Raw genomic sequence first — 13750 nt, 5'->3', positions numbered from 1 at the left:
AGAAGGTAGCTCATTTAAGAAGTGTACAAGGTTGCAAATTCCAGTAACAGTTGTGTGTTTTTCAGAATTGTGTAGTCAAGAGGAATGTCTTTGAAAAATGGTGAAGAGGAGAAGTTGACTTCGTTTAGTAAGCTGTCCATCTGCTTTTGAAGAATAGCTAAAATATCATGGAGAGCTATAAGGTATTGATGCCTTGGAAATTATCCCAGTTGACAGTCACCTGGTGCAAAAAAACCAGCTTCCTCTGTGTAAAATGTGGAGGCATCTCAGAAAGAGATTCTGCCCACCTTTAATCTGGTGGGGTTTTTACCCTGCTCTTTATCATGGCATTAGTAAAAACAATGTCAAATGACGTAATGCTGAGTGGAAATAATTTTCAAGGGCATGGCATTTGTACTTTTCAAAGCTGATTAATGCTTTTTCAGTTTAAAACAAAACAACCCACACTCATCCATATTCAAACGAAATTGTCCTAAATTTTGTTCATAATTGAATTTATATTACAAGAAAAAGTATGATTCTGATCTTTTACATCCTTACAGCCTTTTTACATCCATTGCGTACTGAAATCCTTGCAATGTTGATCAGACTTCTCCACAGAGCAAGCTTCAGAGAACTTCTTGATTCATAGTCTCGATTGCTTTTCTTTAGAGAATGAAAGAATCAAATTGCATAATCCACTGTCCTTCTCTGGACATATGTTAAGTAGTGTAGTGAACACTGTATCACATGAAGTTCTGGAATACCTGCAGAATACTACCTTGATACCAAAGCTACTGTAGTGGGGAGAAACTAATTTTGCTGTTACAATGTTTTTTGCATATTTAAGATTGGATATGTTGTAGCTTTAGCTACTTAGATCTGGAACACAAGTGTAATGCTGCTGTTCAGGATGCTCTTAAGGTAACTGCTCTCTTGGTGTGTAATTGAATAAGGACCAAGTAACAGCCTGTTCTCCTATTACTGCAGTATCTAACTATTCTGTTTTTATGATGTATTATTTTACATGTGCAAATTAAAAAATAGCAGCTGTGTTGAGCCAGAAACTCTGTGGTACCGAGATTTTGAGCTAACAAAGTAGTTACCTTGAATTTTTATGGAATTATAGTGCTTTCTTGCACTTGAAAGCTTCTCGGTCTTGAAACAAAGTAACTTTCCTAACAGATTTTGTCACTTTAAGTAGGAATAGATATGTCTGTCCATGCCGCAGAGTTACATGATCCTGTAAATTTTGTGCTTTGGAGATTTTTTTGAAGTTATTAATGGCAGATGGAAGGTAATTTAGTAGAATGTAATCTGTGTTGAATGTATAGACTTATATTAAATATTTCTGAAGTGAACTTTGTTCCAGGTGCTTAGTTTTCTAAGATTCTTGTAGAGAAAACTGAATTCTTGCATTTTTGTTCCTCATTTCTTTAAAATGGTCTTAATTCAATATGGTGCACACTGTTGTCTACCTGGATTTCTCCAAGGGTTTTGTTATGCTTTGTCACAGCCTCCTCCCAGAAAAACTGCTGTGTTACAGTCCTGCAAAGTGGTCCGTGCAGTGAGGGGGGAACTGGCCAACAGGCAGCACGCACAGGGTGGTGCTGCATCGCTCCTTTTCATGCTGGCAGCCTGTCACAAGTGGGGTCCCCAGGGATCAGCTTTGGGCCCAGTAGTGTTTGATTTCTTCATAAGTGATCTATGGTGGGATCCTGATAAACCCAGATAAAAGTTAGCTGATGATACCAAACTGAGTGGGGAAGTGGACATCTTGGAAAGGAAATTCACCCTGCAGGAAGACCTGGACAGACTGGAAGAATGGGCTAACAAGACCCTTATGAAGTTCAACAAGAGCAAGTTGTTGCCATTGTTCAACCTGGGAAATCACAATCCAGAACTGCAGCATAGTTTGGGATTTACCTGACTGGGCACTAGCTCTGGGGTAAGGGACTGGGGGGTCCTGGAGGAAAACAGTCTCAATCTGTGTGAACAGTTGCTTCTGAGCAGAGAGGCAACAGGTTGCTGGGTTGCATCAATGAAAGTATAACCAGCAGAGATGAAGAAGTTATTATCCCACTGTTCTCAACACTTCTCAGGCCATACCTGCAATACTACATGGACAGGCTGGAGAGGATCCAAAGAAAGGCCACAAAGATCATTGAAGGAAAGGGAAGCCTGCCATGTGAGGAAAGGCTGAAAGAACTGGGTTGGTTTCAGTCTTGAGAAGATCTAGAGGAGACCTTATCGCCATGTTCCAACATTTTAAAAGTTGGTTACACAGAAGGTGGACACTCCTTTTTTACAGTGAGTCACATGCAAAAGGAGCTAATGGTACGAGTTACTCCTGTGGAGATTTTGGTTAGACACAGGAGGAAAATTTTTCACAATGTAGTTAAGTCAGTCAGCTATTGGAACAATCTCCCCAGGGAAGTGGTGGATTCCTCAGTGTTGGACAATTCAAAGATTCAGCTGGACAGGGTGCTGGGCCATCTTGTCTAGACTGTGCTTTTGCCAAAAAAGGTTGGAACAGATGGTCTTTGAGGTTCCCTTCCAACCTGGTATTCTATCATGAGCTCAGAGAATTAGGTTTCTTGGCCTGTTTCACCTGCTGTTGCATTATTTTGCCAAAAGATGATTTGTACTGAAAGGGCCTAATCCTGACATTAGTGACATAATGTAAGTTAAAGGTAGATTTAACTTGCTAATTCAGTGATGTGGAATTGGGTTCTCTGTTTCCATATGTATCTTACAGATTTAGCAGTTATGCAGGAAGATAAATTGTATTTCTTGGTAATGAATAAGCTGACCCCAAATGATTTAGAAATGAAGCAAAATAGTTGCAAGTTTTGCCCACTCACAACAGCAAACTGTGTTTGCAGTATAGTTTAGGGTTTGTTTAGTTATTTTTTTGGTTTGGTTTGGGGTTTTTTGAATTTTTTAACGTCCTGTTATTGAAGTGTAGAATTGGAGCTTTACCATTACAAATAGATTTAGGATTTTTTTCCTCTGATGCCATCATTTTAAGGATCAGAGTTCCAGAATGCTTGCAGCAGCCTTGTATTTTTCTGTCTGTTCGTGACAAACCGGCTACTGTACATTCATATAGAGCAGTACAGTCCTTGCCACTGGCAGTCTCTCTGTGACAGAGAGCCTGTAGGCTGACATAAAGTGCAGCCTGTTGTGAACTGCTAAGTGGGAGTCTGCCAAAAACTCAGCAGACAGAACTAATTGGGGAGAAAAAGGATTTTTGTGCCCTCATCTCTCCCTCTTCAATTTTTTTTACAAGACGGATATTGTTAAAGTAACTTGTTTATGTAAGATTTGTCTGCCTCTATTTTCTCATTGCATGAATCATTTTTTAACTTCAAGTCTTGTACTGCAGGTCACTGAGCACTTCCACATGGCGGCTGGCGCAGGACCAAACTCGAGACACGCAACTCATCACAGTTGATGAAAAATTGGTAAGGGTTTTCTACTGAATACTGCTATGATACAGCCTTCAGGGTTATTTCTACACAATAGGCATTCAGTATGGTATTCTACGTTCTTCTAGGAAAGCTGTATAAATGTGAACTACAAAGCAACAGCCTTTTAAATACACTTTTAAAAGTGGAACATCACTAAAACATAAATATGTGAACAAATATGGCATTCAAAGTGTTAAACAATGTAAAATGATGAGTACCTTATTTGTATTGTTACATTTTAATCAAGGACCAGAGTGAGCTGTAATTAATAACAAGTTTGTTCTTTTTGAAATTTGTGTATATTTTTTATGTAGTGAAATTATACAGAATTTGCCAGCTTCCTGAAATTTTCTTCATTGGTACCCATATTACTAAAGATACTGAGTAAAGAAATATCATGGAAGATGATTCTTACTATGCATATACACTCTAGCTTTTGAATATGCATGAAGGTTAGATTACAACTGGAAACAAATGCATAACATTCTTCTGCTAATCGGTAGCAGATCAGAAATTTGGCAATCTTTTCTTGTAACTTCTTCCATAATGTGTGGTCTGTTACTCTAGATGCAACCTGACACTTATGTTTACATTATTCAATAGTATAATTTTTGTAAGACTTCTGGGGGGAATGCATCACAGCAGAAGCATGCCTTTCATTGGTTTTCATATCGCTTTTGAATCTCCAGGAAAACAATGTTCCTATCGTATGTACCAGACAGTTCACACTGAATGTATCTTTTCTGTATCCCTGAAGCTATACTAAATACCTAAGAAATATTTGGAGTTTATGTTTATAAATTGTACGTTTGTAATGATATGTACAAGTCGAGACAGCTGAAGTTTAACAGGCTGTTGGAAAAAACCCACACTTACTTTAACAACTCTTTAGGGTTTATTTCTCTCATGCTTTGTGTATAGATGTAGCAATAATAATCTACATATGGGTAAAAAAAAAATGGTTATTTCATAAACTTCTTTCTGAATTTAAGAAGTAACAGTATAATCTTAGATTTAAAAATTAAGGAAAAAAATTGTACTTTATTCTAGCTAATATGCTTATCTTACTAGTCAAGTTGCATAACTTGGGATTCAGGAAATATGTACAGAGATCGTGAGTCACTGTGTAAAAAAGATTGAACAAGTTAGTAGACCTGCATTTTCCTAAATGGCTTTTAAATGCCCTGTTCTTTAATGTTAAAATATACATATATATGTAAATAACAGCTTTTATAATGCCTGAAAAGTATCACGTTTCCCTACTGTGGCCTTGGGTGACAGATACATAGGTCTGAAAAGACTACAGTGCAAAGACAGACCCACAAAATAAATACTCTTCCATCTTCTATTTTGAATTTAAATGTACATTATCCAAAGTTAGTGTTGCACATTACCCTGTCTAGCTATGACAGTTGAGTGAAAGTGAAAGTAGTTTGAAATACAGCTATTCAGTTCCCTTAGTGTTACTGTAAATGAACCGTATGTGGAGTGCATATTTCTAATGTCATTATATGTTGTCATCAGGTTGAAGACTCTCGTATCATATTTGCTGAGGTTTTTTGAGATCTCATAGTGGCAGCCATTAAGTATTTTTATTTTGATACATATATTTAGATATAATGTATCTAAATCATTATTTCTTGAAGTATTAGGTTAAATGTCAGACTGAATAGTACTTTCTTACAGTGTTATGTATGTAGGTTCACATTCTAAATGCAAAAACCTTTTTTTTTCTTTTCTAGATTATTATAGGTCCTGAAACAAAATGACAGAAAATTAGAAACTTCATTTGTAGCTTTAGTTAAATTTTGTGAGTAGTTTCCATAATGTCATAAATTCATGTTCTTTTAATGGGCAAAAATTATGTGCCATTAACAAGGAAAATTGTCACAAAAGGGTTTGATATGGTTTTCAACATTTTCAGCATTAGGAGAAGTTCTCTAAACACCTGTTAAATCTCATGTTAAAATAGCGTACTATCTTACCTTATTTTAGGTTGCTGCAGTATAATTTTAAGTAGGATTAATTACAACCAGTTAAGAGTAGTTTAACATATTAAAGGAGTTTTCTGTTAATTAATGTTACAAAGCATAAAACCATTATTTCCTTGCAAGTTGTATTTAAACTGTATTCTGGAAATTGATACATAACATTTAGTTTTAAAAGACCTCTTCTTTTGAACTAGAGATTGTTAGAAATCACGAAGTCGTATTTTGATGGGTTTGTCATCTTTGCCATATTTTTAAATTTTTTTTTTTTAAAGCTGGGCATCACCTTATAGGTGCTTTTACGTGCATTTCAGAAGGAGCAAGAACAGGTGGAAAACAGGATATGGTTATCCTTGTTTGCCATGTTCATCTTGTAGCTTATTTTGAAACTGAAGTCATCTTTGACTTGATATGTACAAGGCTGGAAGAGTAATGCTGAGGTTGTTGAAAACTTCTAACTGCATGTTTTAGTGGAATAAATCTGTATTTCCAGTGCTCTTGTAGATCTTGTATTCCTCTGTGTACATGCATATGCTAGAACTTGTTCAACAGGATGATTTGGTTCTAGAAGTACTAAAATATTCCCTGTGTTGGGAAAAACAAATTAAGAAGAGGTATGAGCATCCTGACGTTGAATAATTAGGCGGTAGTTGGTCACTTCCTTACTGCAGCCTAGAATCTGTTGAATACAATAGAAAAATGAGTTCTAATGAAATAGTAGGAAAAGCAGTAGTTTAGACCACATTCGTCACACTAGAAAAAAAGTGTCTCTTTAATGTAAAAGGAGTTAAATGCTCGGCTTGTGTAGAACATATCCAAGAAATTGTATCTTTGTCTCAGTTATTAGCCATTTTCAGTGAATACTGAATAAAATAACTTTTAATGGACAGTAAAACCTGAAGAAAATAACATACAAAAGGAACAAAGCTCAAAGAGATACAGTTCTTGCGTCACATTTTGATTCTCTGGCCACCAATTAGGTCATATTCCAAGAGTCTGGACAAATAGCTGTGCGAAAAGTAGTCTCTCAAGACCCTGCTTGCATTAGGAAATTCGGGCTATAGAGGGCAAAGGCTGTCAGCAGCAAATCTTACTCAGGTAATGTTCCAAATTATTTAACTGTTTGTGTGTATGGTATAAAAGGCATCATTATATCATCATTATAAAAAAGTTTTAAGTGGTTTTGCTTGAAATGGGGTTTGAACTGTTCTAATTCCTGCAATTTATTTCAGTTGTTGTGAATAGTGTGCATCAATACTGTGCGTAGCTAAAAGTCATCCAGTTCCACATGTGTCCTTTAAGCAGGCTTCCCAGTCAGTGCTGGTAAGGCTGCATTGTGGATGTTTAGCCTGGAGTTATGCACTTTGGTGGAGGTTGCTGTTTGCAGTTGAAAGGTTCCCACAAATATTTGTAAATAAAAGGACTTTTCTATTGGTGAAATTATAATGATATTTCAAGAATATTTCAAAATTAGAACCACTGTCAGAAATTATCCATTGCATTGCTAAAGCAGAATATTCAACTGATAATATATATTCTGTAGCTCAATGCAAGAATAATTGCAAGAGCAGTTATAGCGCTTAGTCACTGGGGAGTTTTAGTTACCTCACAGATGTTTTTATTCTGTATCAGGCCAAGATAAAATAGGATGAGTTGCTGCACAGGGTTAAGCATTCCAGGCCAGTGCTATACAGTGCAGTTTAAGTGGCACTAAAGTAGTGTTTTTAGCAGGTGAGAACATCTAGGGACAGACAGTTACAAGCATGAAAGGCTAAACAGAATGATGCTATTGACATTTCACTGCCTGTCCTGAAGTTGTTTTGTCTGTACTGCTATTTAACGTTTTCTAAGTAATGGTTCAGAAGTCTTTAGTACTGAACCTCATCAGAGGACCATTTTCCTTCAGACTGTAGACAAACTCTAGGTAATTCACTGAAAATAACTTGTATAAACTAAACTGGGCACAGAAACCTTTATTTGAGGGTGAACAGTTCATATCTTTGAAAGAGTGCTCATGATGATACAGAAATACCGTATACTACAGCTTGGATCAGCAATATGGTGGCCAGCAGGACCAGAACAGGGATTGTCCTCTGTCCTGGGCACTGGTGAGGCCACACCTCGGGTGCTGTGTCCAATTCTGGGCCCCTCACTGCAAGAAAGACATTGAGGTGCTGGAGTGAGTCCGGAAAAGGTCAGGGGAGATGGGGAAGAGTCTGGAGCACAAGTCTTGTGAGGGGGAGCTGAGGGTGTTACACCTGGAGAAGCTCAGCACACTTCGTTGTTCCCTACAACTACTTGAAAGGAGGTTGTAGCCAGGTGGGATTGGTCTCCTCTCCCAAAAAGCAATTGATAGGAAAAGAGGAAATGGGTTGGGTATTAGGAAAAATTTCTTCACAGGAAGGGTTGTCAAGCATTGGAACAGGCTGCCTGGGGATGTGGTTGAGTCGCCATCCCTGGAGATGTATAAAAGATGTGTAGATATGGCACTTGAGGACATTGTTCAGTGATGGACTTGGCTGTCCATCCAATTGGATTAAATTATTTTACATGTCTTTGCAGTGATTTCTGTGATTCTTATAACTATTGTGAAATCCTTGTGAAGAATCTTAGCAGCTTCCTTTTGGCTGTCTAGAGCTATCATTTAGTGTCTGTTTTAAATCTTTGCTACTAGATAATCCAGGAGTAACAGTGTATTAATAGGATTTTCAGAATATGAACCTTTTCTGCAAAAAAGTTGTGGAAACGCTCCATTCCATTTTTTCTAGAAGACTGTGTTATTAGCAAACATCACACAGTGTTTTCAGGATTGAGTCATAGCTTGTTCACCATCCAAATCCCAATTTTGGCTAGGATTAAAAATTAGTGAAATTGTATAATCTTTGTTTGATTAAAGAACCGTAGACTTTACTATAATAAACAGTGATAATACTGCAGCTTAACGTAAAATATACAAACAAGTGAAAAATAGTCTGGAATGCTGAAACGTCTTCAAATCTCAGTCTGATAGTCTACGGTGCTGTGAAACAAAGGATATAGCAAATCAAGCTTTAAAATGCATTTTAAAGTGTAATCATTGCTTTCCCAAGAACTGAGAGTATGTAATACACTTTACTCTGAAAACCAAAGCAGTAATGTGTCATAAAATTGTGTGAGACAGTGTGACATTGCATTGAAGACTGTGTGTGTAGGAGCTGTTTTTGCAACTCAGTGAAGAGAAACACTTGGCAAAGTATGCATTTATTAAGGACAGGCTTACTAGATTTTCTTTTATTGAAACTACTATTCAGCCAAGCATTACCACTGTGTTAAGTAATAAGGATATAGTGGATGTTCTATGTTTTGGTTTTCCAAAGTGCTGTTAACCCATTGTGGGTTAATTCCTTAAGGATGAGTTCAAGCTGTTCCTAAAGTACCTTAATGGGATAAAAGAATTTGCAATAATCCTTTCTTCATTTAATCCACTCTAGCTGCAGTATTTATTCAAGTGGCTACCATAAAGGATTCAGTTGAGGACACTGTTCCTCTGTAGATGACGAATCTAACTTACAAGTTTTTCTGTACTTCATATGTATAGCTCTGAAAGGGGCTTGTCATATTCTAAGCATACATGGGATCAGGATGGTAATTTCTGTGGGGGTTCAGACAGTTACTCATTCCCTCCCCTAGCCTCAAATTTTCCTCTTGTGGCTTGTCTTCCTTCTGTTTGTTGGTTTCTTTTTCTCTATAAATTAGATCAGCAGCTCGCATTTTGCTTCAGAATACTGAAAACTTAATAAAAAATAATAAAGCTGTTATGTAAAATTAGGCTAATTAAGGTTTTTTTCCATCCTTTACTTTGCAGATATATTTTGAGAAACAGTTTCTAGCTTTGCACAAAGGGGCTTTGCATATGAAGCCTGTGATTTGGAGAAGTACTTTCTTCTATCACAGTTGTGTCAAGTAAGCAGGTGATCAGCTTATTTGATGTATTACAGTGTTGTACTCAAGATACAAGATTTAAAAAAATGTTTTGTTTGCCTTTGGTCATCTGCAGTTCTCTGTTTGACCACTCTGATGTTTGAACAATGTAGAGGCTGATTAAGGTGTAAAACTATATTCTAGAACTATTTCCAAATTATTTGAATTATTTCAATAGAAGTAAAATATTCAAAAGAGAAGACCATTAGGAAATAAAAACACATGCACATCTACTTTAATAAAATTGTTTAATCTAAGAGTGGACTTGCACAGAGTTAAATGCTTAAAGGCCTTTACTCTGCAGTCACTGATAATTTATTTGTGACACTGCATTTTTGCTACAAAACATAATCTATTACGAAGTTATTTTTCTATTTTTCTGTTTTACCCTGCACACACACACACTCATTTCCCACCACCCCCTCACCCAGTGAAGACTAAGAAATAATACTTTGGGAAGAAAAAACCTTGTTAAAGAAGCAGATAATATGAAAGGTAATATTTAAAGGTTTAATGACTCTAGAGATAGTGATAATCTTTTATACTTCATGTACGGTGTTCTGGTCTGCCAGAGCATATGTTTATTTCTAAACATTAATTAATTTGTTTGCTTCTAATTGAAGTAATTTGACATTTTCAAATTATTTGGTAGTTGCATTTGGGCTTAATTACAGAACAAGCTCAGGTTACCAGTTTATCTAGTTATGTACATATTTTCACTACTGCATATTTACTATATTTTGCTGTTTGGCAATTAAATCCCTCCTAAGTTGCAATATCCTAGCTCAATTCAGTCTGTAGTACTTGCTACAACTTGTTTTTTTAAGCAATTGTAGTTTGATGAAGCTTGCAGTGGTTTAGAAAACCCAGCTGGCTGATAAAGTGCTTTCTGTAAGAATGTCTGGAGGCAACAAGTTATAAACTCCCTGTTATAAAGAAGCTTTCTGTAACTCTGACAGTCTCAGTAAAGAAATTCCTATCACCTTTAGCTGTCTTCTAAGAACAGTAAATATTGCTGTATTACTAAAGTTCAGTTGAAAATAATTCTGGTGTTCAGTTTAGAAAACTGCACATTTTGCAGTAGCTCAGAACCCCGTATAAAGTGTTAGATCATTGTATCCATGAAGGCAATTGTCCTCTCATCCCTGTGTAGGTTTATTTTGGGTTTGGGCTGGGGCAAAGGATTTGGATTTCTTTGGTCTGAGTCTTTTCTTTTGGTACATAGTAGTGCTCTCTCTGCTGGCTGTTGGAAGGAGAAGTGTCTGTGATTGAGGTTACACAACCCTTCTGAGTGTCTGTTTCAGTGTCTGGGCTTCCTTCATATAGCGTTATTGTGCAAAAATTTCAAGGCTTCAATCTAGAGCACTTGGTTTTGACCAAGTTGTTTTGAAAACTATGTAGGCTCCTTTTTTTCATTTCATTACACAGTATTTAATTTTCTATCAAAGAACAATGCTTTTGAAGACCTTGCTGTGATGGCCACTCAGAACAAGTTAAAGGGTTGTCATTGTGTTGTGTTTAGTTTGGATTCCAAAGGGTTATTCAACATGCAAATACTTACTTGGTTTTGGAAGTCTAGATATGCAAACCATGTTTCTAATCCACTAGGAAGAATAAAAGTCATTGATACGGCCAAGTAATCAACAGGAGTAACTTCTTTTTTTGGAGCTGTTTTTTTCAATAGGTTGGGTTTCAAAGCGTGGTATTTCCATGTTCTCATAAAACAGTATCATTATCTGAACCTTGTCTAAAACACCCAAGTTCGTATCCCATGTTATGAAATATTTCTGTAGATGACATGAATTCTTTTAGTCTTGTCAGGAATAGTGAATAAACAATTCACTGTACAGTGATCATTTTTCTGTGCATTCAAATGTGTCTTTCTGCATTTCTGTAGTACTGAGTTGTAGACTTAAACCACAAATCCTAGCCTAGGAAAGTCTAGAAAACCACAAATCCTAAGAAAGTTCCTTGTACAGACATGAAAGCTGTTTCTAGTAATGAAGTTCTAGCTGAATCATTTTATCAAGTCAGAAAGGACAAGCTTTCCTTCTCTGGGAAGCCTGGTAATTTCATGGGAATCCTTGAACATCTTGGTCATGCTGCAAGAGAGCTTGGTGCTTCTTCAGTACTTCCTTGCCCTGCTCAGATCATCAGTGATGGAATCAGATGCTTTTCAAATTCCTGATGGCATGTTTGTGAGGTATCTTTGAAATACTTTCATGTCTGTTTTCTCAAACTGGCAAAGTTAACATGTGTCAGGTGGGCACAATGGACCATGGAGAGGGCATCTGATGTTCAGATCCAGAGTTTCAGTGTGCCATTTAGTTCTTGTGTTGTGAAGCACACACTGTAGGGATATTGCTTAGTCTCTTATGTATCTTTTTGGCATACTCAGTTCTACTCACTTCAAATTTAAAGCAAAAAAAAGTCTGTGCTGATGGGAAAATAACTTTTATCCTATTACCTATTATCCTGAAACCTCACTTGGTTAACAGGTGAGAAGAAGCTGAGCTATAAGGATTTCTACAAAATGCTGGTGAGACATATGAAGGACAGTGTTTTTTTGAAGATGTTTTAATTATGTTGCAGATGTTTTTGAGAAATTATGACTGGTTAGTAATTCAGATAAAAATTTCTGCTGAAGTTGTTGGTTTTCCTGATCAGTTAATTTTCTAGATGTGCACATAAATTCACGTATAAAAATAAGTAACTGTTTTTCAATGTAGGCCAACATCACCTGTATAAATCATGTATTTGAAGTTTTCACTGAATAGCATGTTAACCAGGCAGAAGCTGTTTTAAGATAAATATTGTAGCTTGTACTAGTATTTTATTTTTTATTCTTCTGGTGTGTATTTTTTCTTAGGACCTCATTTTTGTTGCTGTGTTGACTCCATTTGAAGGCATTCTTGAATCAACTCATTCTGGTTCTATTAAGTCAGAGGTTGACTTAATATCTTCTCTCTAATGTCTGGTTACAATACAAATTCTTACTTTTTTATCACCATTTAGTAAACACAATTGTACATTGTACTCTCCTTTAATTTTTTTTCCCCACAGCAATAGAAAACTGAAAGGAAACATGTCGTGTATTAAGTTGAATTTCAAGTTGGATTTCAAGTATCAAGTTGGATTTCTCTCTATTGTATTAGAAAGTGTAAGACCATGATTTCCATCCTATAAATAATCTTAAAGGCCAAGCTTATAAGGGCCAAAGCACTAATTACAGGAATTGACTTCTAGAGAGAACAAGCTAAAACCAGTTGTGAAGTATTAGTGATATGTTCTAGTTATGATTCAGCTTTTTTAAAGAGAGATTTTTGAAACCATCAATTTTAACTAGCCATATAGATAAATGTAAAGAAACCCGTTTTGTCCAATGGTATTAAGTAGTATTTTATTGATAACATTGAAACAGTTGAAGCCCCATCAACCCTTCCCATTCCCACCAGGAAATAATGACTGTGCTACTGTTAGAAAAGAACCTTCTAAAACACAGTTAAGGCTTAAAAGCTATATGCACTAATTAACAAAATACAGTGAACATTTAAGCTGTTAATAGCCGCAACATCCCTGATGCATAGACCTTCAATATGCTAACACTGCATAACAGTTCTCTATTGTGCATCTCTTTAATGAGGGTAACTGTGTCAGTTCTTTTCTTGCTTCACTACCTGCTGTGTATGGAAATTATGTACACTATTTAGCACTTTCTTTCAACTTTTAAAGTGCATGCATATTACATAGAAGCATTACATCCTGCATTAGGGTAAGGGACAGCTTTTAACAGGTCTGATTTCCTTGTAGTTTCTGAAGTGTAACTTTTCTTCTTCTAAAAAGCATGCACTAACAGGGATTGTGCTCTAAATTTGCATTTCTTGATTGGGGATTTGCTTCTGTTTTTCTCATATGTCTCACACCACTTGTAACTGTATGGGCAAAGATCTGTTACAGAAATCACTTTCTCTATAAAGGCAATGTGAAGAATAGAGAACATGCATCACAATGAAGGCAGGCATTGGTTGAATTTCCTGATACTGTTCTTAGTAGCAGACCATACAGTAGTGTGACAGAACTGCCAAGCTAAACTTTAAAACACTACTTTTTGCCCTTTTTTTCACCCTCACATTTGATGGGTGCCTTTTTTTAAATAAACAGAACCCTAAATAGTTTGCTAAATTTTAAACCTTAAATGCTGCTCCATAACTGCCATTCAATAGGGAATTAATTAATTGGTGGTTGTGAGGAAAAGACCACTAGAAAATGCATGATAATGGAATTTAAATTTTAGTATTCTTTGCTCTAGCTTCCAGCCGGGGGACACTGTTAGTTAGTTAAAACTGAATT

The 13750-nt window shown here is 36.3% G+C and overlaps 1 protein-coding gene across 1 annotated transcript in view; it reads left to right on the top strand.

The window, feature by feature from the left end:
* NDUFS4 (NADH:ubiquinone oxidoreductase subunit S4) overlaps positions 1-13750 on the top strand; it is a 47296-nt gene that overhangs the window by 17388 nt on the left and 16158 nt on the right. Inside the window, exon 2 of the mRNA XM_082301432.1 lies at positions 3368-3446. Within this exon, the coding sequence (XP_082157558.1) occupies positions 3368-3446 (79 nt within the window). The remainder of the gene's footprint in view (positions 1-3367; positions 3447-13750) is intronic.

Source organism: Coloeus monedula, assembly GCF_965178545.1.
Source record: "Coloeus monedula genome assembly, chromosome: Z".
In the NCBI taxonomy this organism is placed as follows: domain Eukaryota; kingdom Metazoa; phylum Chordata; class Aves; order Passeriformes; family Corvidae; genus Coloeus; species Coloeus monedula.
Note: the sequence above shows the minus strand (reverse complement) of the source record. Positions and strands in the feature narration are given on the sequence as shown.